This window comes from Ambystoma mexicanum, chromosome 6q (assembly GCF_040938575.1).
Source record: "Ambystoma mexicanum isolate Mex_15411 chromosome 6q, UKY_AmexF1_1, whole genome shotgun sequence".
Classification (NCBI taxonomy): Eukaryota; Metazoa; Chordata; class Amphibia; order Caudata; family Ambystomatidae; genus Ambystoma; species Ambystoma mexicanum.
Genome location: NC_090937.1, coordinates 268,017,106 through 268,038,545, shown reverse-complemented (window position 1 = coordinate 268,038,545; position 21,440 = coordinate 268,017,106). Strand labels below are relative to the sequence as shown.

Here is a 21,440-nt window from a genome sequence, read left to right as displayed (position 1 = left end):
AGTCACAGGTGGACACATTCTATTCAACAAATCACCTTGGAATAATCTAAAAAATGAAACATACATGTATGCTTTGCGACTTGTGCTTGCTGAGAAAATGCATCAATTGTGATAGTCCATTTAAATTAATAGGAAATCTTCATGTTTGCAAATGTTCTCTCCTTTCTTTCTGCCATTTGCCATTCTGTTGTTTGAAGTTGGTAGGTTGCCACTCCTAAATAATTGAGAGGCCTTGGCAACACAGAGATCCCCCACTTCAGATAATGAGCTAGGCCGGCTCTGTGATACCACAAAGCCCAGCTGCCATCGGGCATCCTGTCCCGTTATCTGTAGTGAACCACCATTTTGATCTGAACCTTCTCTTTTCTTATAGCTTCCCTTGATTGCAGCCCATCCCCACATTCCAGTCACGCACTAGCTAGGGCCATTTGACCTGCACAGAACCGAGCCCTCAGAGATAGCAGGTCTGGGGAAAGTTTGTTTTCAACACACTTCAGGCAGGTCACATTTTATTGCAGTTGTAAACAATGTGGATGTACAAACCAAGTGGGGAAGCCATTTGCATTTGCAAATTCTGCCCAGAGACCTAACATCAGCATTTATTCTTTGACAGACTGTGTGTTTTACTGATCAGGGCTCACTTTGCTTTTGCATCAATGGATTTCTTCTTTCTTTTCTCACAGCACAGTTTTTCTTAAAGATGACAGCTGAAACTACATGGCTGTTTCTTTCAGTTGTTAATAAAATACACTTTCAATTACCTGCCATTCATGTTTAGGCTGATAAGTGGGTCTGAATTGTCAAAGTGCACCACCTTTTGAAGGGTGGCAGTTTCAGTGAAAATGCTGCATTTATTTCTCAGCCAGCAATGTGATCTGCTTTTCCAATCTGCACTCGGATTACATTTCTGTTTTAGCTTTCTCTGGATTTCAACTGCATAAAGAAACCCACATAGTCTGTCTGAATAGGCCCATATTCCAGCATGAAAGTTTTTGAATGCTGGCATGTCATTTTTCCAGTGGCCCCTTCAGTTCTGTTGGTTGGGGCCTTGGATTAAACCCCACAGAGCGGAAAGTAGCGAGTCACAAACAAAAGGAAGAGGACGGAATCCAGACTGGAAATGAGGAAGAATACATTTGTCAGCAACAAAGGAAGAAACTTGAAAATAAACAAGGTGCTCAAGAAGCTTAGAGCAATAAGAAAGAAGAGCGATAGTGTGGAAATTCAAGGAATACGCAGGATTTAAAGAAGGTTTCTTTAAAATCAGAAGAATAGAAGCATGCTTAAATGAAGGATGAATAGTCAAAGAAAGAAGAGAAATATTAAAGAGAGAAGTCAGATAGGAAACTAAAGAAGCTGAATGTTCGTAGCTGACTAGAGAAGTTGCTTGTTAAATTTGGTGACATTTTGTGAATGAGGTAAAAGTTTATAGAGGAAATTGGTTTCCATGTTCCTATGAACTATGTGATGTAGCCTTAACTACGGCTCTGCAATCATAATATAAGTATTATACATAATACAAAACAAATACATGAAAACATTTTGTCAGGGAATGTAGTTTAGAATTAAAGTGATTCTTCTTTCAAAATCCACACTAGATGTTTGTTTCTTTTATTTATTTATTTTTGAAGAATCAACTCTACTTACAATATGCCATGTTGATTTCCCGTATGCAGAACTGGATATAGATTTTAAACCTGTTTGGTAAAAGCTTTACAACTAGAATAATCCCAGGACTTTCCTAACTAAATCTGCCAAAATGTTGTTAATGAACACTGAATAGAGAATAATCTCTGATTTGTCTATCCTGGCAGCTGCAGTAGGCTGCATTAGTGTGGGAACATATTTGTAAACACTCCTCGTAGACTAGACTAGCAAGTGCTTCGAAGGCGAGACAAAGTACTTACTATGCATGCACTCACAAGATATAAAAGGATTTGTTCATTGTTATTTTTTCTGTGTTTATTTATTGAAGGCGGATATTTTGGACTGATATGGGGCACCATCCCCGGATAGAAAGCTCCTTCTTGGAGGGATCAGAGAGGATGGTCATAGCCAGCACTAACCTGGTGTGGCCCAGCGGAATAACCATCGACTACCTGACCAACAAGCTGTACTGGTGCGATGCCAAGCAGTCCATTATAGAAACTGCCAACCTGGATGGTTCTGGCCGCCAAACCCTTGCACAGAATGAAGTAGGTGAGGCTTCTGGGTTTGTTGATTTCGTACTAATCTGCCTACATATGGAGTGGTATTGCTCTGTATGTGAAATACGTGTCTCCAGAAGTGCTATACATGTTTTTGCCAAGTTCTACTTTTCCTTTTTTCCTTACTGGTGACAGGCAGAAATATATTGCTAATACTGCAAACAGAACTAACTTTTATGCAAACACTGACTGTATAAAAATTCAAAAGGCATTTAAAACAAGATGAATGCGGCCCGTGAAAGAATCGCGGAAGATGGTCCTTTGGATAATCCATTGCATGCCTCTGCGACTCTAGTATCCCCTTCCACGGAACCTGGCATGCTGTTTAATTTCAAATCCATCGCAGTCACCAAGATGGAAAATGTGCTTCAAGACAATGCACCCCATGTCATGCCCGAACAACGTCATCCCTCCCAAGTTTGTCCTGAGCAATTTTTAGTTGTTTGCACTTTTTTTGCCCAGTTTATAAATGCCTCTTTTAGTCATAAAATAGTAGCGGATTCAGTTAAATATGTAATAGGGACACCCTTGTTAAAAAAGAACTGGCCTAGACTCCACAAATACGAACAACCTAAGGCCTATCACTAATGTTCCACTCTTGCTGAAAGTGCCCTGGTTGATCTTCAGACACAGATGCTGGATATGGTAGATAGAAGAAAAACTGGACTTCTCATGCTCTTGCACTTATCATCAGCATTTGATCTTGTGGACCATGAAAGGCTCCTGTCCACTCTGTTGACTGTTGGTGCTTGATCTAAAGAGGCTATTGATTGGTTTGGCTTCTTTTTTGACAACCGTATGTCAAGGGTCATCTTAGATCAAGTGTCCTCACCACAGTCATGCATCAGTTGTGGTGTCCCTCAGGGTGCTTGTCTGTCACTGGCCCTTTTTAATGTTTACTTACGTCCCTTGTGCAACCTATGGATGACTTCGGGGTCCTGTCCACGAATTATGCTGATGATACTCAGCTATTGGTGGAATTGTCAGGCGCATATGCGGTGAACTCCCTGAAGGTATAGAATGTATATAATTCTGTGAAGAACTGGCTGTCTGCAAACTGCCTATGTCTGAACAGCTCCAAAACGGAACTCCTGATTTTTGGCCTTTTGCAAGCAAGAGCAAAGTTGGATCCTTGTTTTTCTCGTTTCATCATTGAGAGGCATGGCATTGCTGTCCAGGAGAAGGTGAAAACTCTGGCCGTGCTTCTTGAAGCATCCCTGGGAGCTGACGCCCAGGTAGATAGTGTGGTAACAAAATCTCAGTACCACTTGAGGCTGCTGAGATAAGTGAAGCCAAATGTGTCACCGAAAAAACTGGTAAGAGCAATTATTATGCCAAGATTAGACTATTGTAACACTCTTCTTAGTGGTGCCAGTAAAAATTCCCTGCACAAACTGAAAATACTGCAAAATGATTTGGTACGCATCATTACAAATATCTCGAAAAGAGAACATATTCGGATCATAGAAGAGGCCTCCATTGACTCCCTGTAGCATCTAGAATTCAATTCAAACTTAACACATGATACATAAATGTTTATTTGGTTCAGCTCCCTCTTATCTTAGGCAGAGCTTAACCCATCAAATGGCGAACAGATCGGCCAGGTCTCCTACTACCTTTAGATTGATTTATCCAGGAACTAAAAGAGCAAGAGGCAGTGGCCACTCCTTTCCAGTGCATTTCACTGCAGCATGGAATTTGCTTTCCGTTGATCCCCATCTTGAGAGAAATCTTCTTGTGTTCTGCAAAAGAATGAAGACTCTTTTGTTTATTTGATACTTTTCTTTTAAGTAGGGTATTATGATGCTTTGCAACTCTGTCTTATCACTTCGTTGTCTTGTGTCTTTTTGTGCGCTTTGATGCCTGCGGGTTTAGGCACGTTATAAATAAATAAATACATAAATAAATAAACCCTTCTGAGAAATACAAAATGTTTGAACAAAAAACAAAGAAAAATCTCCTAGTTTAACACTAACTTTTTCAACATTTTTGTGAACAAAACTGTAAAATAAATCGACATATGATTTTTAAACACAAGAGAGCATACAACATAAGCACAATTTGTTGAGTCTCAAAGACAAAGACATTTTTTGAAGAAAAACGTCCACTGGTGTAAATAGGAAAGAGGGAAGAATAGGAAAATAAATACTGTGGCCCTCCTCAAGAACACTTGTAAGACGGTCAAAAGTTCCTGGTTTCATAACATTCTAGTGTGATAAAACAAAAAGAGGAACAACGCAATTGTCCTGTTAAAAGTCTAACTTGTTTGTAAAACGAAATATTGAGATGTTTTGAGTGTGTCAATCTGTTTGCTACCTATAGCATAATGATTTTTGTCATTTGCTTTAGGGAAGAGAACAGTTCTATTCAATGATGCAAAATGTACTTTTTTCTGATGGATAATATTGACATTTATGATGCAGAGCAAAATCCTTAATTGTTTGTATTCCCTAAGTTTTATAAGGCGCTTTCAAATGAGCGTTCAAAATCGAAAACACGATTCTATATATTTGATGTTCAATATGCCCATCTCTTAAATAGGAACATAACAAAATGTGCCAAAATGGAAGGTAGATAAGGATTAGCAATGGAGTGAAAAGGTGCATTCCTTCTATCGCGAAAAATTCCAGGTAGTTAAAATGATGAGATTTTGAACAATTTCTTTGAATAGAAATATAGCAGAGTGCAAAGATTTTGATGCCATTTGGTGAAAATTTCAATTTGCTTTCTTCTTTGATGTACTTGCATTAAACACTGTCCTGTAAGGTAACATAATGTGTGCAGCTTTTTAATCTGATGTTATTATTGTGTCATGCCTGCGCCATGGGCGCATACATTGGCGATCAATATGGACAAATTGTTATTCATTTATCTACAGAAAACTTTTGGATGAACCGCTATTCACTATTTGGACTTTATTTCCCATTTGCAAGACTTTGGTGCTTTTTTATTTTTCCCAGAAAACTACACTTACCATAATGCACTTGGCTATAACCATCTATTCCTGGCTATTCCTATTTTTCTTCATCAGAACTACAATCCCCAGAAGCCCTAGGGATTTGCTCTGCTTCCACCAGCTCAGGAACAGAGAGGGAGGTGGCCGATTGTCTGCAGGTGTGCTGAGCCAGGTGCAACCAATTAGCCTGCCTCTGTGCTGGGCTGGGCAGTATAAAGGCTGCTTCCTGCGAGAGCTCAGTCTCTTGCATTGAGAGTCCTTCCGGCACCTTTTTGCTTTGAGCTACAAACTTTGTATGCTGTTTCCTGATTTCACCTGCTCTTTGTTCCAGTGCCCTGGTGGGCTCCTGCCTTGCAGCTGATCACGCTCTGCTGCCCTCTACCTTCCGCCCTGGGCCTTTTGGGCTCCCCGCCTCAGCCCTGCTCCTCTGGGCGTCCTGCCTTGCAGCCTGCTACACCCTGCTGCCTACAGCCCTAGCCTTTTGGGCTCCCCGCCTCAGCCCTGCTCCGCTGGGCTTCCTGCCTTGCAGCCTGCTACACCCTGCTGCCTACAGCCCTAGCCTTTTGGGCTCCCCGCCTCAGCCCTGCTCCTCTGGACGTCCTGCCTTGCAGCCTGCTACACCCTGCTGCCTACAGCCCTAGCCTTTTGGGCTCCCCGCCTCAGCCCTGCTCCTCTGGGCGTCCTGCCTTGCAGCCTGCTACACCCTGCTGCCTACAGCCCTAGCCTTTTGGGCTCCCTGCCTCAGCCCTGCTCTTCCAGGCTCCTGCCTTGCAGCTGATCACGCTCTGCTGCCTTCCAGCCTCCACCCTTGCCCTGCCGGGCTCTTCACATTGCAGCCGTTCACGCTCTGCTGCCTTCCAGCCTCTGCCCTTACCCTGCCGGGCTCTCTACATTGCAGCCGATCACGCTCTGCTGCCTTCCAGCCTCCGCCCTTGCCTTGCCGGGCTCTCTACATTGCAGCTGATCACGCTCTGCTGCTTTCCAGCCTCAGCCCTTGTCCTCTGGGCTCCCTGCTCTTCAGCCTGCCTCACTCAGGCTGCCTACAGCCCTTGTCCTCTGGGCTCCCTGCTCTGCAGCCTGCCTCACTCCGGCTGCCTACAGCCCTTGTCCTCTAGGCTTCCTACTTTGCAGCTTATCACGCTCCGCTGCCTACTACCTACCTTTTTCTGCTGGGTTCTCGGCCTAGCAGCCCTCTACCGTCCTCTGCAACCTTCTACGGTCAGCGGCCCTGCCCCTCAGGGCTCACTCCTTGCTGCCCGGCCCTTCTGGGTTCCTTGCAGCTTGCTTTACTCTGCTGCCCTAAGCCCTTTCCCTCTGGGCTCTCTACCTTACAGCCCTGCTCCTGTGGGCTTGCTCATTGCTTTCCTGCTCCTCTGAGCTCTCAACCTTGTTCCTTACTGTCCTCTGCTATCCAATCCTGTTACACAACTTTCCCTTCATTTCCTTCTGCTAGTTTGCTATCAACCTCCTTTTCCTGGATTTGTCTGCAAGTATCTTCTCTTGTACTGTTTGTAGACCCTTTTGTACAGAGCTTGTCTGTTGGTTCCCATCAGTCAACCTCTGCCCCTTCCCTTGTCTCGTTTCTACATTACAGACACCCATAGCTGCTGTTCCAAGCCATGAGCAAACAGCGTGGGCCTCTGTTATAGCAAACTGTGCAGAAGGCTAGAGTATTTCCTAAGGTTCGTGGAATACTCTTTTCCTATATCTGCATACACCCCAAGAGGGAATTCATTCTGTACCTTTTTCCTTGCTACTCTTACCTACTCTTCGTTCTCTTTCCTTTCTGCTGTGTGTGTACTTATCTGTCCACTTTATTTTGGCACAACCACCCAAACCCTTTCTGGGTGTCCTGTGCCACTCTTAATAGAGTGTCATCCCTGACATATTGCTGGTGATAAGACACAAGGTTACATGCCGTGCTGCATCAATCTAAGCAAGTGTGAACATTTAATCTGCACCATGATCCATTGGAGATCTATTAAGAGAAAAGTCTATCTTGGGGATCATACTGATCTATTAGTGTCCCTCGTTCCAGGATTTCGTTGACAGAGTTAAATTACTTAAATCTGAGCATATACCACTGCTAGCTAGCACTTGCGTTTGAGCAAAAGAGTCCCAGTTACAGAAGTAGCGTCTCAACTGGTGTATTGGCATTTGATTGCGTATGTTGCCCACTTTCTGTGACTGAACTATACTGTGTTATTACTCCACCTTAATGTGAGCGCTGAGCATGCACTGCTGGTTTTGCAGAGGTTTTCAAACCAATCTCTTGATTTTCTGGTCACAGGCACACCAGATTTCAATTGTCACATATTATGTACACAGAGTCTGCCCTAATGAAAGACCATCCAGTCCAAAATGTATTTGCCAAGTTTCATCTGTGCATTCTCGATGGCGGACAATAAGAAGAAGGGATCAATAATTAATAATGCTCCAACGCTGTTGTAATAGTGTAGGATTAATTTGAAGAATCCTCTGCAAAATGTTCAGCATTTTTATGATTTATGTGCAACCACTTCTGAAGGATATTGCCTCAGTTGTTCTCTGCAATCAGGATAATAGGATAATACCTGCAATGCATGTCTACAAATTATTAGTAATACTTTTTTTGGCAACATTATCAAAGTTGAATTAATCATTACCTACATTTTTTATCCGGCCATTACTAAGATCATTGATGATAAAAATCAATAATAAAATGTTAAAACATGTATTCAACTACAGATTCAGATCAACAGCGTAGTCTAATATTACATTTACAATACAGGTCTACTTAATAAACTCCAGAGTTCTGATTATATAATGTCATGCATATATCTCAGGCTATACCAAGGAAGCTCAATATTCTATTTAAGCCGTTTTCATCCAAGGTGGTTCTAATTAGCCACAATGCTTCTTTAATGGTCCTTACTTTGTGGTATGTAATCGGAGGTTTTACAAACTGTCTTCTTGAGATGTTGTGCAGGGGACAGATGTAGAAAAAATTGTAAATATCTTCCTTCCAAACTTCACAATATGTACAGCTACCCAAGTGACCTCTTTTCCATCAAGCTTTAAAAATCTTAAGATTCCTGATCTCATTTTGACCATTAATCATTTCACAGGTTTGGGGCATGGTATTTTCAAGTATTTCTAAAGGCCAACATTTCACTTTACATCAAGATAATGCACTACTAATTTCTTATTTCAGCTACAGTTCCAAATACTTATATTATAACATTGTTCAAATGCCTGACTCAACTCAGTTTTATAATGAGTGCCAACCTAGTTTGGGTTACTCCAGAGCAGTGGTGAATTCAATGGGCCTCATTACAAGTTTGCCGGTCTAGAAACAACCTTGCCGATAAGCTTACCGGCACTGTTGTTTCCGGACCGGCAAACTACGAGTCTGCTGGCATGTGCCGTTTCGCCCACCAGGTCTGACCTGACTGTTGCGCACAGTGCCGGTGCTTCTGTCCTCCCCATTCCCATTGAGCCCTACGGGACTCAATGGGAATGGGGAGTAACAATTGCTGCCGCCTGACTTACCAGACCACCAGGGCTGTAATGCACCGGTTGTTCCGGCAAGTCAGGCAGCAGTAAGTTATCACGAGTCCGGCAGCAGCCTGCCGGTTTTACCAGCATGGGTACCGCTGGACTCGTAATGAGGCCCAATGTCTTAGATATCATGGATGTTTGAATACTCCCAGCTGATTTAAAACCTCTTGCAATCCCTCATGCTATACATGAGGTTTTGGAACATTCTACAATTTCAACCAGTGGAGCATTGGTTTCAGTTTCACCGACAGTTATGCACACAAATTGGTGGCTGGAATAGCCCCTGCCTTTTAAACACCACCATCGTATGTGAGATGGTTTGGCCACCGTAGTAATTAGATGACTTTGTAACTGCTCTACCCCTCCTGCCCGATGTAGTCACACATTTTTCTATATGATTATGCCATTTAGTTGTATTGTAGACTCGTAAACCCAAATAATATAAGCCTACCACCTCTTCTAACTTAGCCTCACCTATAGTGAATATATGTTTTCAACATTTGGGCATTTTGTTTGGGGTAGGTATCATAATTTTGGTTTTTGAAATATTGATTCTTAATTCTTTATCCTGTCACCTACAAGCAAGGGCATTTAATTGGCATTGCAGTCTGTTTGAGCCTTAAGTTACCAGTACTACGTCATCAGCAAAGAGGAGAATCCCCCCATTGTTTCCCTCCCAGGAGTTGCAGCTTCATGCTATTTAAGATGACAGCAAACTCATTGATGAATATTGAAAATAGCAGAGGGGCCTGCTAGGTCTTTTCTGACACTTCTCTTTTTGCAGCAATTTTGTTATATAACGGGTTCCTTGGCTAAACACCAGCAGGCTTTGTACTGTGTCAGGCATACAACATGTTCTTGTAGACCTGGACATCATGAATTGCGTAGGCTGCACAATAAACCCAGACACAATAACAGCCGGCACACGTTTTCACCTTTGTGCATTTTTATATTCATTCATCAGAGAGAAAGGGTGCACATGTAGACAATCAAACTATCTCAAAATTGGCACAGTGGTGAGCATTAAAAACATTGAAAGTAACATTGACAATGAACACATGAGAATAAAAACCAGGAAAACATTCAGCACAACTCTTAGACCCCCCCGCCCCCCAGCTAGTACTTTGGTTATGAACGCAAATCCATTATAGATATAGCTTCAATTCTCATTTGCTTAGCCCTGCCCTTCGCTAGCGTTGGGTTAGTTGCCAAACTAAGAGTTTGTGAGTTTATGGATTATGGAGAGGGCGACCCCTTCTGCATGAAATAAACAAACCCCAACTACGAAATTTAGAAAACAGGCTACTTCATCAGTCATTCGGTACATCAGTGACAAATTAAGATTTGCCTTTGGTGTCAGTTTGACACTGGGCCAAATAGCAATAACCATCTGGCTGATTAGTTGAATGACTGCATGATTGCTGCCCTATTTATACTTACAAATGGCTATGCCCTTTGGCTGCTAAGAATGTTGGTCTCTTCCAGCACTGCCCCGGCTCAACACAGCCTTCTGAACTCCCTTTGGCAGCTACTCCGGTCTCCAGAGATGCAGGCCTGCAGCGATCGCCCTCCTTTCTCCAAGCCCAGGACACTCACAGAGGCTCAGAAAGTACCCGCCAGCTCTCCCTCTCTTTAGGAAAACTCTCAAGCAGCCAAAAAACACTGACAGAGTCCGTCAGCTCTCCCCTTCATCAGCAAGCTCGACAGCAGGACCCAGGAAGTCAGCCCAGAAAGAAAACACAAGCCCCTTCTTCTGCCTTTCACTCCCTTTTAAACACTTTCAGTGAGTCCTGCCTCTTATGTTATATTCCCGTATATTCCCTTTACCATTTTCCAGTCTCTGTGACATCAGCTGTCACTACCCCTCCATAAAGTCACTTCCATTTTCATCAAATGCCAGAACCTTCAAGAGCTTTCCAGTACATTTCTGCCTCGCTCTCATGTAATTTTCCAGCCCAGGCCGGAACGACCTTTGGACAGTATTCAGCACGCATCTCACAATAATGGATCTTATTTAGAGTCAAGTCAGTGTGGTCTTGCGGATGTACAGTGATGACAAGGTATGACCAGCAGTGACTATGAGGCCTAAATACCCAAGAGGACAAGTCTGCATGTGCGTGCAGATCTCCAGGGATGTAGATGTTCATTCATGACCAGGGTCATCTTCCAGTCTGGGTGCTTTGTATGATATGATATGATAAGTCATTTAAAATACACCTGTAAACAAGTGTTTCTAGGTGTGACAAGACAAGGAAGGGGAAGACAAAGGGGGACAACACAAATGATCTTACTAGGCCTTGTGTCATTCAGAACGTGCAAGGGCAAGTGAGAGAAGGTTGAGGTGGAGGGAAGTGAAGAGTGCAATAAGCAGGTTCAGAAGAGCTGCTGGTGTGGCTGGCTCTAAGTAAGTGCAAGGAGGCAGGGGACTGTAGGGTTGCTGATACAGTCCCTAGTGCAGAGTAGGCCCAGGGGCAGTGCATGGAGCTACTGGTTGTGAAGGAGCCTGATCCTCATAGGGTTCAGAGGGTGGCCAGGTAACCAGTTAGTGCAGCAGAACAGGAACATCAGCAGGGGAGAGAGAGAATGAAAGCAGAAGTAAAAAGGAAGATCTTGAATTGCTTCCAGAACCTGAGGTGGTCCTGCTCAAGTTTGAGAGAGGCCGGGGGGCTGTTCAAGAGGGAGGCACCAACCGAGAAGAGAGATCTAACCCCACTCTCTGCCTGGAGAAGCGTCTGATCCCTAGAGAGTTGGAGGTGGATGAGCGGAAGGCTCGAGTAGGAAAGTGCTTAGAAAGAGAGAGTTGGATGTAGTGTGGTCCCTAGCCCCAGAAATCCTTGTGGACAATCCAGAGGGTCTTGAACTAGATCCTTCCAGCCACCCAGAGCCAGTGGAGAGATTTCAGGGCTAGAGAGATACGATCCCTGGGCTTGAAGCCAAGGACAAGTCTTGCAGTCCTGTTCTGGATTAGTTGCAGAGGGCGAAGAGTAGAGGCAGATAGATTTAGAAAGAGGCTGTTGCAGTAGTCCAGCCTAGAGTGAACCAGGGCTCTGGAGACAGTGAGCTTGTGGGGAAAGTGAGAAAATGAAGAATAGTTCTAAGGAGTTGCAGCTGGTAGTGGGACTTCTTAGAGACGTCTGTGATGTGTGGAGAGAAGGAGAGGGTGGAGAAAAAAATTACACCAAGGTTTTTTGCCTCGCAGGAAGGCGCAGGTAGAGGGCCCAAGTAGGGCAGCCAGAGTGAAAGAGGGAAAGCGGGAGCAGAGGTCCCAATGAGAAGGATCTCGGTCTTACTGGCATTAAGGCAGAGATCGTTGGAGGCACACCATTTCTGAATCAGGGAAAGACAGACAGGAATGAGCAAGAGAGGAGAGGAGGAAGTGAGGAGCCTGAAGGAAAGCTGAGTGTCATCCACATAATGCTGAAAGTTAGGAGAGAATGTAGAGATGAGGTGCGCCAGATGTGCGGAGTAAAGGTTGAAGATCCAGGGTGAGAGGTTAGAGCCCTGGGGAACAGAACCCTGCAGGTGTCAAGCAATTACTGTATACCACCTCAAGGCCAGGCGAGGTACCAAGCGTGCACAAGGTGTTCTTCCAATGTCCTTTCAGAAGCAGTATATATGAGACATGTTTTAGTAGAATCGATAAGCCAAGAAGGTTCACTGAATGCATTCAACGCTCATGATCTATAATGCTATATTTCTTGGGTGTTTGGGTTCTGTTGGTTAGCGCTTACTGGCCTCAGGGTTGTAGTGGTTTACAAATTCGCAACAAATCAAACTAATAGTTAGGTAGACAATAGGAGACTATGGTTTCTAAGCCTTCATGTAAATTATGCAACTAAGTGTTGGCTGAATGTCAACTGTGGATTTTCTGTTTCCCTGGAAACATCAGGCAATATCAACCACCCTGTTTACAGCTCTGACTAGAGAGAACTTGGAAACACTGGGTCCTTTGCATTTGGCGAAGGGGAATGAGGCAACATCAGGAGTGCCTGTTAAGGGCACAGACCTTCCGTCTCTATAAACCCATTTGTTGGTAGCCAGCTAATAGGTCAAGTGGTCCCCTTCGTGGAGGTGACAGATGTCCCACAATGTCCAGAGAAGAGTAGCCAGACGGGCTGATCGTGACAGATTTCCAGTGATTCTGTACATAGTTTAAAGCGATGGGTTCAGAGCCAATACAGTGTGTCAGTGAGTTTGAGAATACTCATTGGATGCAGCCACTGCAGTGTTTGTTTGTGCATCTGTGTGCAACTTCTAGAGCAAAGTTATAAACAGAGGAAGGTAGACACCTGGGCTGACTACCTGGTGCAGAGATTTGATTAACCTGCTGGCCATGGGCTCTGAGCACAATTTAATAGCAATGTGTCATTAACCTGCCTAGTTGAGATTTATAGGAGTAGTTGTCTGCGAGCCAGCTTTCTGTGAAGAGATGTAGGTGTGATGGTCATCGCAAAGGAGTTCATAGACACCAGTAGGGGGTTTGGGGATAGAGTGGGCATTAATTGAGAGGCATCCTGTTCCACCCTTTTCATTGGGGTGTTCTGGAGTAGCAGGGCATTGCCTGGGTTGTTCACTTTTGGTTTGGAGAGGGAGGCTTACAACGTCTCTGGTCTACAGCGTTCATCTTTAAATGGAATGAGGAATCTCATAGCGAAATCTGGGTTGTTGTCTTGGATCCAGTGACATGGTGCAATGGCACTGTGTCCTGATGAGTTAGATGGTTCGGGTGGTTGTCTGCAAGGTTGAGTGGGATATTTGTGCAATGAGTTGAGGACTTGTGATGATACTTGGGCATCTGCTTTTGCTTTTCTGAGCTCGCAAAAGGAGGGTCTGTAGTCCCAGATGCAGAAAGAACTGAGTATCACCATAGGATGGTCACCGGAGGATAGCTCAGTGGCAACATGCTCGCCTTGAAAGCAAGATGACACAGAGTCCGCGCTTAGAAATCTCTGGGTATTAAGCGCGTTATAAATAACCTATTGTATATGGGACAGAACACTGCAGAGGAGTAAATGTTTTAAACTCCCAGCACACAAACTGATGTCTTGTTACTACAGTGTAAAGCAGGGCTTTACAGATGACTGCTGAGCTATTGAAGTTTAACCCCGCAAAATATGGGACTGAAGAGGGAGTTGTTAAACATAGGCAAAACCTGAAGCGGTTGCCCTGATGAATTGTTCAAAAGAAATAAAGACCATGAAATAAATGTCAGCATTTCTGTCATATTTTTAATAGCTGGTGTTCAAATATGTATAATTCATTTTTATTTTTACAATTTTTGAATGCATTCATGCTAGTTGTAAATAGATTAATGTAATGATTATATTGTTATGTGCAGAGAATGGTAATCACACATTGGGCCTCATTACGACCCATGCGGTAGGAGGTTAACGGTGCCGGTAGAGCTGCCGGCGCCGTTAACCCCCTACCGTCTCATTACGAGATCTGCTCGCGGGTTCCGCTAAGGACACCTAGTAAAAGCAGGCGTCCTAAGCGAGCAGACCAGGATGCTAACAACGGGCCCATAATTAACGGAACCGTTGTTAGCATCCTCCCCATTCCCATTGAGCCCTATGGGGGCTCGAATGGGAATAGGGATGTACCGGGTCCGGGTTCCTTGAATGGCGAAGTACCGGGCCCTCCAAGATTTGAATGGCCCGGTATATCCCCATTCAAGGAACCCGGACCCAGTACCCGGTATGGGGGTAGCCATGCTGCGAAAAGCGGCATGGCTACCCCCATACTTGTAATGAGGCCCAATATATATTTGTGCTATGCACTATTTGAAAAATAAAATAATGAATCTAGTAATTCAGATATGTAAGGCGTGCTGACTATCCCAGTATAAATGTGCAACTTGTTTTTGTGTGTGTGATAAGTGATTGGACATCTGATGCCAGTGCATGAAGCTGCTTTGATAGGTATCTAGCAATGAAGGCTATTAGGATTCTATTAGGGGGCGTGTCAGGGCTTCTGTTGAAGTCTTTCTTTGCTTGATTTATTGGGATCCTGAAGGAGGATTATTTATCTGCAATAGTTCTTTCTTTTACGCAAGTCCTGCAGTCTTTATGTCCATTGGGCATGGTGTGGAGTTGCTGTTTGGTGGGAAGGATGAATAATGCTGCCCTGTAGAGGAAAACTGCTGTGAGGGCCCGGGGTACTAGGGACTGGCCGAGGGATTGGCATGGTTCATTGCAGGGGTGTTGCTAGGTCTGGAAAAGACCCGGGGCTACGCTAATGTCTTATCTGTCGGGACTGGGGGCTAGCTAGCCTTTTGGCTGTAGCTCCTGAGATTCTATCCGGGGCCACAACCAAAAGACCAAGGGCTATAGCCCCCTTAGCACCTCCTAGCATGTGACTGGAGTGCAGTATATCTAACAGTGGCGCAATAATATAGTGATGCAAAACGTGGTCTCCTTTACTTCATTATATTTATATGGCGCACCATAACACACGGGGGCAAGAGGGCGCACAGCAAACAGACGTCTAGCAAAGGCGAGGTGCAAGTGAATCTGCGGCAGGAGAGCAGTAATCTAAAGGTGCGCCCTGAATCTGGGGATGCCACAAGGAATCTGACCAGGATGCAGTTAGTCCAACAGTATTAAAATAAACCTAGTGTTGCACCAGTTATTCCAGGCGAGATGCAAATATATCTCGTGATGCAGCAATTAATCCAATAGGAATACGAGTGCAGTAATCTAAAGCCCTGCACATCATCTAGTGACGCAACGATTAATGGGACCAGAATGCCGTTAGTCTAACAGCGGTATGATAGGATTAAGATTGGTTATTTATAACGCACTTAATACCCGGAGGTTTCTAAGCGTGGACCCGGGGATTGAACCTGTGCTGCTCTGTGTAGTCTTGCTTCCAAGGCGAGCGCATTGCCCCTGAGCTATCCTCCCGAGATGCCTCTATTGATGCGAAAATGATTCTGTGTGAGATGCAAATAAATGTTGTGATGCAGTAATTCATCTCACAGTGCATGATAAATCTAAGAGTGTTACAATAAATCTACTGATAGAAACAGTTCTTCTAGGGGGGGGTGCAAATGTCTAGTAATGCAACAAATAATCTGAGCTCTATGCTGTCACACTAACAGTGGTATGATTGAACTTCTCATGAAACAGCAAAATTAACAGCTATACACTAATTCTAGTGAAGGTAACAATTACTCTAGGTGAGATCCCAACGCCAGAATAAGATGAGTCATGTGATGTAACAGTTACTTTAGAGGACATGAAAGAAATCTAATGAAGGCAAGAATTATATTAGGCGAGGTGAAAAATAAAAGCTATTGAGACAAGATTAATATGAGTGGAGTGAGGCAATATCTACTTAATGCGAGATGCAACAATTAATCTCGCAGCTGTGCAATACATCTCGTGGTGTCAAGTGGCGAACAGGTAGGGAATTTAATAGCATGTCATCTCTTGCCTGATGGTGGATTTGCTATTAGGTCACAGGTGAGGGAGGCAGGAACAGGGAAGCATCGTAAACAGTCAAACAGCACCCCCCTTTTTCCTTTGCACTTCACCAACTGCCCGGGAAAGACTGCACCTTCCCATTTTTCACGTGTTCCGGGGTGACATAACCTCGATGCAGCCAAGCAAAACCAAAGGTTGGTGGCTGGAAGGTTTTGAATCAATCATGACCTCTGGCACAGCTCTGGGTAACCCGCAAGACCATTGTTCTTCCGTCTGCCAAGCCATTACAGAAAGGGAAAGACCATATGGAAATCAAGCTTGGTCCCACCCCAAAAGTGGCAGTCCAGCCCAAGCATGTTTCACCCTCATTGGGTGTCTTCAGTGAGGAGTAGCTTGGGTCTGTAGACCCAGCAGGCTCGGGACCCACGTCTGGGCATACCCGCCCCATTCGGGGTGACATAAGCAAAACCAAAATGTACTGCTGCAAGGTTTTGAATCAATCATAACTATGGGCACAGCTCTGGGAAACCACTCAGGCCATCGTTTTTCAGCCTGCCAAACCATTAGAGAAGGGGACAGACCATTTGAAAATCAGGCTTGGTCCCATCCCAAAAGGGGCAGTCCAGTCCAAACTGCTAGGTCATATCCCCTCTGCATGAGACCACAAGCATCCCCTGACATGTTTTGTCCTCATTGGGTGTCATCAGTGGGGAGTAGCTTCCGTCGCTAGGCCCAGTAGGCTCGGGACCTACGCCTGGGCATACCCACCCCACTTGGGATGACTTAAGCAAAACCAAAGGTTGATGGATGGAAGGCTTTGAATAAATCATGACCACGGGCACAGCTCAGGGGAGAAGGGCGATATGGCAGAGGGAAGATGGAGATTTGAAGAAAATGGAGATCATGGCCTTTGACCTGCTGAATTAGCTACAGTTTCACCAAGATGAAACACATAAAGCAGCAACACTTAACAGGTGGAACGTAGTGGCAAGTGAAAATGTTCAGATAGACCCTTTGATACAGGAGTACTGGTTTACCTTCTTGCTTCGGCTCATGTGACCTTGACGTAGCCATTCCAGGCTGTTGGGAAGCAGGAGCTAGGATGATGAAAGGATTTAGGGTTGAGTAAAGGATAAACAATGCAAGCTGCTGAATTAGCTAGAGATGATCCCCAAGAAGAAACAAACAAAGCAGCGGCACACGTGTGGTGACACACGCTGCCCTATTACCACACATCAATGCCAGTACATTATACATATTATTGAACACTATATGCACATGAGTATTATGGTGGGTCAACTGAGTGGCTGATCCTTATGGTTACAAGTGCTCTCAGTCACAGACTAAAAACATAAATGCAGAATAAGGGATTAGGCCAGCATGTAGATTTCCCAATGATATGTTCACTTTTTAGAGTCAGGCCATGGCTAAGCTACCATTCATTTGTGTTGGTGAAGTGTATTTCATTAAGGCATGAATTGGAAGCTCCTGAGAGGCTAAAGAAATTGATGTTTCACTTTGCAGGCAGTTTGGAACTGGACTATCATATGGTGTTGATATCTTATTATTCAAGGGGGATGCATTGGCGTGTGTGAAGTGTTTAAGGGTGCATGGAAGAGATGCTGCAATGCTAGACAGGACAGCAAACAGGGCACCAGACATGCAGAACTGCAGTGATGGTGCTATGATTCCTACTGGCAGTGTGGAGCCTGCAGAATAATGTCTGTACTGTAAGAAAAACAATTTCTTGAAATGCTATAGTGTGGATGTGTAGGGGCTAGAGTTTTCTTCTCTCCAGACGACAAATGAAAGTGCTTCGTTTTAAATCCCAGAAGCCCAGACCATGTTCCTGTACTCATGTGCTGGCCTATCTTCAAGAAAGATTGAATACCAATGCCATGCCTGTCTTTGGAACTCCTTGATGAGCCTGCTGAGCGAGATAGAGGCAGCGCTCCAAGGGAACACTGAGACTCTACAAGTGAACAAAGGAGGAGAGGTCCTGGAGCGAAGAAGGATGGAACTAATAGTTAGACAGAGCTGTGCTCGGTGTGGGCTGAATGTGTGGATTATGTGCGGTTCAGTTTGGTGTCTAGAATGTACTTGTGTAGCTTTGGGTACAGTATATAGCTTGCTATGTGACGTTAGGTAATTGTCCTCACACAGGACTGTAGGGGGGCATATTTCTGACTCCTCTAGAGGGGCCATAACTTATTTGTTTCTGGACTGCGGTACTCCGTAGGAGCATGATGGGAGCCTAAAATGCTGCCCCATGATAGCTTGATAGCAAGTACAATGGGTCTCCCTCATTCAAGATGTATATAAAGTGCATTAGGACCACTTAATAAGCCATGTCTGGTGGCAAAGTGTATGGACAACCTTTGCGCAAACAGTATTTGAAAGTTAGTAAAGATGGATACAGAAGTGTCGGATTACGAAATGGAGTAGCTTATATGTATTAAGTACCACAGTCCTTGTACATGAAAGATGTTAAGGAAAGTGTAATTCTTACATTATTGGAAATGTGAAATTTGATATAAGTAGTTAATTGTTGCATGAGATGCCTGTCCGGACACCAGATTATTGCGTATTAGTGATAATAAGATGTAGTCCAGGGTACATTGGACCACGTGTTCTATATCCACCAAGGATAGTAATTTAAACCTTGGTTGAGAATCTGAGCTCATGCTGTAGTATGTCATCGTAGCAGGGTATAGCATCGGTTTTCACACACTTGGGAGATCCAGGACTTGGGTCAGCAGATGTCAGCGTCACAGTCTCCCATCAAAAGACTACCGGTGGCAATAACAATGTTGAGCCAGAGTAGAACTCGGGCTTCTCCAAGATCAGTTTGTTGTGCTGCCACCACTCCCTTTGCAACTTTCTTTCAGCCATAACCTGCAAGGTCCGAGGATCATTGAGCTGGCTGGCGGTGTTTTTTTTAATCATGTTTATAAATGAAACCACATAAATCGGGAGATTTTATTACAATTACCATTTTGTGGTGGGAAAAAATACCCTAATTTTATACAAAAAAAAGATATGAAGGTTTGAATGTGAACATGGTCAAGTAAAGGTTTTGTGTTGCTGGAGAAATGTGCTCAGTAGGAAAGAGGCTAGAATGATAAGCGATTATGTAGGTTGGCAATTTAACGAGGATCTCAGGAGAATTTATCCAAGTGAAGAAATAACAAAGTACATGGGTGGTAATGTATTAAAAAAGGTAGTTGGAGGAGATTGATCAGAAATGATTTTGGTAGGGAATTTTAACTTATAACAACTACTTATGAATCATTATTGATCGAAAAGCATAGGAATAACAGGTATACAAATTACAAATGAAATGGATGGAAAACATGTTAATGAGTAGGTGTGATAATAAGACCTTTATTTGGTTTATCAAAGATGAATGGCATAATATCAATTGGACTAATGAGGTTTAAATTGGCTTTCACCACGCAGCACAGGTGTAAACTAAAAGCTATATAATTTTTACTTTGTCCACTACATAAATCTGTTGGAAAGTTAAAATTAAAATGTATCACATAAATGTAGCTATTTGGGCCAGTTTTCTGGATGTACATTATGTTAAAGAATTGGAGGAGATTAGTTTCCTTTAAAAATAGGGATGTGGGTATTTTCATCTTCTCTAAAACAAACCTTTGAGTAGCAAATGAAACAGGCATTTTTAAGGATTTAAAATAAATGTAAACTATATTTTCTAAAATGTTTCATCATTGGTGTTCACAACTACCCAATGAATAACAGCACCCACAGAACTGAAACTTCACTTGGTATTTGGACTCTCAGGGAAAGTACTCCATTAATTGATAGAGGGATAACACTCACCAAAGTATTGTTAACTGTATCAAAATTGGCTCCCATTTTAGGCTGATGTAGCATTCTATTCGAAGATTAAATGTTGCTATTTTGCAAGTTTGAAGGTCATTAGCAACATTTTGAGCTATGTTGAGGACAGTGGACCTGAAGTACTGGACAGCAGCCTTGAGGATGGAATGTTGACACTGACTAAACACCAAAATATGAAATATCTACACCACCACACCCATTACCCACACAACCCGACATTACAGCTAAGTTGTGAAAACTCGCTAATATGGCTTCTTAAAATGCATCAAACTATGAGAGGCTGCAGGAGGCCTAGAGCAGCATGCCCCATGGTTAGAGCAATATACCACACATAACGTCTCATTAAAAGAACCTATACGTTTCAGAGTCAGGAGCCAGGAGCTGAGCCAGGAGCAGTTACTGGCAGTGCTGGCTGTGTATGCTGATCAAGAGTCTGCTTTCACTTGCTACTACAACTTGTGAGACAGCAGGAGGAGTTTTCTATATATCCTGCCATCCAGCGCTGAGCGTCGCAGAGTCAGGAGCTGAGTCAGGAACAGTTTCTGGCTGTGCATGCTGATCAAGAGTCTGCTTTCACTAGCTACAACATCTTGTGTGAGATGGCAGGAGGAGTTTTCTATATATCCTGCCATTCAGCACTGAGCGTCGCGGAGTCAGGAACAGTTTCTGGCAGTGCTGGCTGTTCATGCTGATCAAGAGTCTGCTTTCACTTGCTACTACAACTTGTGTGGGATGGCAGGAGGAGTTTTCTATATATCCTGCCATTCAGCACTGAGCGTCGCGGAGTCAGGAGCTGAGTCAGGAACAGTTTCTGGGAGTGCTGGCTGTGCATGCTGATCAAGAGTCTGCTTTCACTTGCTACTACAACTTGTGAGACGGTATAAGGAGTTTTCTATATATACTGCCATTCAGCGCGGAGCACCACAGAGTGAGGAGCTGAGCCAGGAGCAGTTACTGGCAGTTAGTGGCTGGAGTGGTGTGTGGGTGACCGGGGACTCATTAGTTAAAGATAATACAATTGTGAATTTGGCCCAGACGGCTGAAAAGTGAAGCCAACTTCAAATGGGGAGAGGTAAGTACAATCCTGGTCCATTATTTTGGAAAGGTTGTGGATTTAAACATGCCACCAACATTGCGAAGTAAATTGACTCTAAACGAAGGTGGTGATTTGATGGCAGACTTACAGGAGGTACGGAGATCAGAGACAGTCTTATCAGTGGAGAAATCCACGCATCCTCCAGCGTCAGCAGTTGTAACTTCAGCCCTGTCAACACCAGGGGGAAATAGAGGTTCCTATGAAACATGGATTCTTGTGTCTTTAACACCGATTCATGGGGAAAGTCATCTCGTGAGACCCCCACTTCCCAAAAATATGGCCTGCAAAATCACCACCTATTTTTCAAAACCTACACTTCACACACTGGAGAAAGAGGCACATGTTGG

The 21,440-nt window shown here is 43.9% G+C and overlaps 1 protein-coding gene across 3 annotated transcripts in view; it reads left to right on the top strand.

Moving 5' to 3' along the window:
- The window catches only part of EGF (epidermal growth factor), a 775,649-nt gene that overhangs the window by 414,751 nt on the left and 339,458 nt on the right, over positions 1–21,440 (top strand). For all 3 annotated transcript variants that reach the window (XM_069630734.1, XM_069630733.1, XM_069630732.1), the window contains one exon: positions 1,976–2,199. In XM_069630734.1, the coding sequence (XP_069486835.1) occupies positions 1,976–2,199 (224 nt within the window). The remainder of the gene's footprint in view (positions 1–1,975; positions 2,200–21,440) is intronic.